Source organism: Triticum dicoccoides, chromosome 6A (assembly GCF_002162155.2).
Source record: "Triticum dicoccoides isolate Atlit2015 ecotype Zavitan chromosome 6A, WEW_v2.0, whole genome shotgun sequence".
NCBI classification, from domain to species: domain Eukaryota; kingdom Viridiplantae; phylum Streptophyta; class Magnoliopsida; order Poales; family Poaceae; genus Triticum; species Triticum dicoccoides.
This window is the reverse complement of record NC_041390.1, coordinates 105,349,719-105,352,825: the sequence shown is the minus strand read 5'-3', so window position 1 is coordinate 105,352,825 and position 3,107 is coordinate 105,349,719. Positions and strand designations below refer to the sequence as shown.

Sequence of the window (3,107 nt, the reverse complement as noted above, 5' to 3'; positions counted from 1 at the left end):
GCTGGTGCACCCAAGCAAGCAAGCAGCTGTCAACGGCGGAGCTAGCTATAGCCGGCCGCAGCAGTAATCGATCGTGTTTTGTTTGGGGGGTCTCTTTTGTGGCAGCTCCTTTTAGCTGTTGTTGATCCTCCCGAATTCCTTCATCAATGTAGGATCTTGATTTGTTTGCTGCCTCCAAACAATGCTTGTCCTCGATCTCGAAGATGAAAGACTTGCTTTCTTAAAAATAAATTTTTATACAAAGCCTGTAGTCCCAAACAAGTTAGCGTAGGCTAGAGGCGAAATCCATAAGATCTCGCAATCAACTCATGGCTCTGGCACATGGATAGCAAGCTTCCACGCACCCCTATCCATAGCTAGCTCTTTGGTGATACTCCAATCCTTCAGGTCTCTCTTAACGGACTCCTCCCATGTCAAATTCGGTCTACGTCGCCCTCTCTTGACATTCTTCACGCGCTTTAGCCGTCCGCTATGCACTGGAGTTTCTGGAGGCCTGCGCTGAATATGCCTAAATCTTCTCAGACGATGTTGGACAAGTTTTCTCAAAAATAAATAAATAAATAAAATGTTGTTGCAACGACGTGTTCGTCAAGTCACTGGACGAGGGCTCGATTTTTCATTGGTAGGCGCTAGACGGGGAGACCCCGCTTGAGCCGGTGTCCGTATGGCCACCGATTTCAATTTGCATCAATGCAAGACTTTGAATTTTGAAAGACTTTCCAGGTCGTCCATGAATGGAGGTTGACGTTGACCTGATATTGGTCCGTCCTTTTCATCATGTTTGCAATAATAAAGTTTTAAGCCAAGCTCCTGATCTTACGAGATACACTCCCGGCTACACGCAGTCAGGAAGCATTGCCTCCACTCTGGTCTCGAGTCTCAACCATGGCCGCGTCCTGCATTCACCTTGTCTTTCTCCTTTGTCTGGTCCCAGCAGCCACCGTCGCCTCACCTCGTCGTAATTTACGCAAGTCCCCGGTCGACATCGCCGCGGTCGCGCCGTCTCCGGCAGGCGCGTCGCGGCCAACCACCTTCTTCGAGGTGGCCCGCCCGCTCCGCCCGCCACCGGGCAGCTCCGGCCCGTGCTCCACGCTCCTGCTATCCGGCTCCTTCGCGTACACCTTCACCAAGCCGCCCGCCACCGCCGCGTACTCCCCGCCGCCCTGCCTGGGCCGCGGCGGCGCCTCGGCGGTCTCCCTCGCCGTCCTCGAGTGGCGCGCCACCTGCCGGGGCGTCCAGTTCGACAGGATCTTCGGCGTCTGGCTCGGCGGCGCCGAGCTCCTCCGCGGCAGCACCGCCGAGCCGCTGCAGAACGGCGTCGTCTGGTCCGTCTCCAAGGACGTCACCAGGCACGCGTCCCTCCTCGCCGCCGGCAACTCCACCCTCGCCGTCTTCGTCGAGAACCTCGTCAACAGCCAGTACACCGGCGTGTACTACGCCAACGTCACGCTCCACCTCTACTTCCGCCGCACGCCGACGAGGCCGCCGCCCGCTGTGGCTCCCGCCGACCTCATCGTCCCGATGTCCAGAGGCTTGCCTCTCAACGACGGGCTCTGGTACAAGATCCAGAACGCCACCGACGTCGCGTCCAAGAGCGTCGCGCTGCCATCCAACACCTACCGCGCGGTCCTCGAACTCTACGTCTCGTTCCACGGGGACGACGAGTTCTGGTGGACAAACCAGCCCGGCGCCGACGCCAACGGCCCGTTCCGCGAGGTCACCGTCCGTGTTGACGGGGTCCTCGCCGGCGCCGCGTGGCCGTTCCCCGTCATCTTCACCGGCGGCATCAACCCCCTCCTATGGCAGCCCATCACCGGCATCGGCTCCTTCAACCTCCCGACGTACGACGTCGAGGTGACGCCGTTGCTGGGCAAGATGCTGGACGGCAAGGCGCACGCGTTCGCGTTCGCGGTGACCAACGCCGTGGACGTGTGGTACGTCGACGCCAACCTCCACCTCTGGCTGGACCCTGGGAGCACGGCGACGGCGGCGGCCCTCGTGAGCTACGTGGCGCCGGAGCTAGCGGCGGCGACGACGTCCTTCCGCACGACGGCGAGCCGGCAGGTGTCGGCGACCGGATGGGTGAAGTCGTCGTACGGGAACATCACGACGAACGCCACGCAGACGTTCCATTTCGACAACACCAACACCAACACCAACGATGGCGAGACGGTGAACCAGACGACCGTCGCGCACGCAGGCGTCGCCGCCACGGACCTCGCCGGCGTCCTGTACTACTCGGTGCAGACGCGCCGGAGGTTCCCGCTTTTGTTGGACTCAGGAGCGGACCAGGTGACCGTCACGCACGGGTTGGAGGAAACGACGGTAGCCGCCGGCCGGTGGTCGTCGGGGCCCAGGTACCAGTCGCTGCGCAACACGCGGCGGAGCAGCGTCGCCGGGGCGTCGCGGGGCGTCCGGCAGACGTACAGGTACGAGGCCACCGACGGGTGCTACCTGAGGAACGTGACCAGCAGCGGTTACAACATCGTGTCGGACCAGTCCAGTGAGGCGTGCGTGAAGGGGTCATTGCGTTGATCTACAGGATCAAGCAGTAAATAAAGTGTACGGTGATATACGATAACGAGTAACAGGTGGTTCGTTCAGTGATTCTCCGTGACAGATGTTTTCGCTTTTTTCTTCTTCTTAGTTGTGGCTTATCAAGCATTCAGTCAGCTTCATCAAGAACAAGATATGCTATTTGACTCAGACTCACTTTCCCCATTTCCAGAATATCATTCGGCCTTCCAGGAGTTGCAACAACCATGTCAGCACCATGCTCTAAATCTCTTATCTGAGGGCCTTTTGGAGCACCATCATATAGACACTGCAAAAGAAAAATTATGATTAATACGATATATCTCTGTGTGTGTGTGTGTCTGTGTGTAGTTTACAAAAACGGAAATACCATTTCTTAGGTACGAGTAACATTAGCATCTACTCCCTTCGTTTCGAATTACTTGTCGCAGATATGGATGTATCTAGATGTATTTTAGTTCTAGATACATCCATTTCTGCGACGAATAATTTGAAACGGAGGGAGTAGCAATGTGGATAAACAAGTGTATTAAGTGGTCTAAGAGTAGAGCAGTGTAGTGCAGATGTAAAAA

The 3,107-nt window shown here is 56.9% G+C and overlaps 1 protein-coding gene across 1 annotated transcript; it reads left to right on the top strand.

The window, feature by feature from the left end:
• The first annotated feature begins 846 nt into the window (after positions 1 to 846).
• On the top strand, positions 847 to 2,743 carry LOC119318884 (peptide-N4-(N-acetyl-beta-glucosaminyl)asparagine amidase A-like). The gene has a single exon (XM_037593447.1). The coding sequence runs from the start codon at positions 886 to 888 to the stop codon at positions 2,533 to 2,535; it is 1,650 nt and encodes a 549-aa protein (XP_037449344.1). The 5' UTR covers positions 847 to 885; the 3' UTR covers positions 2,536 to 2,743.
• Positions 2,744 to 3,107: the final 364 nt, after the last annotated feature.

Coding starts and splice junctions, on each gene's coding strand:
- LOC119318884 (XM_037593447.1), top strand. CDS start 886: ATGGCCGCGTCCTGCATTCACCTTGTCTTTCTCCTTTGTCTGGTCCCA.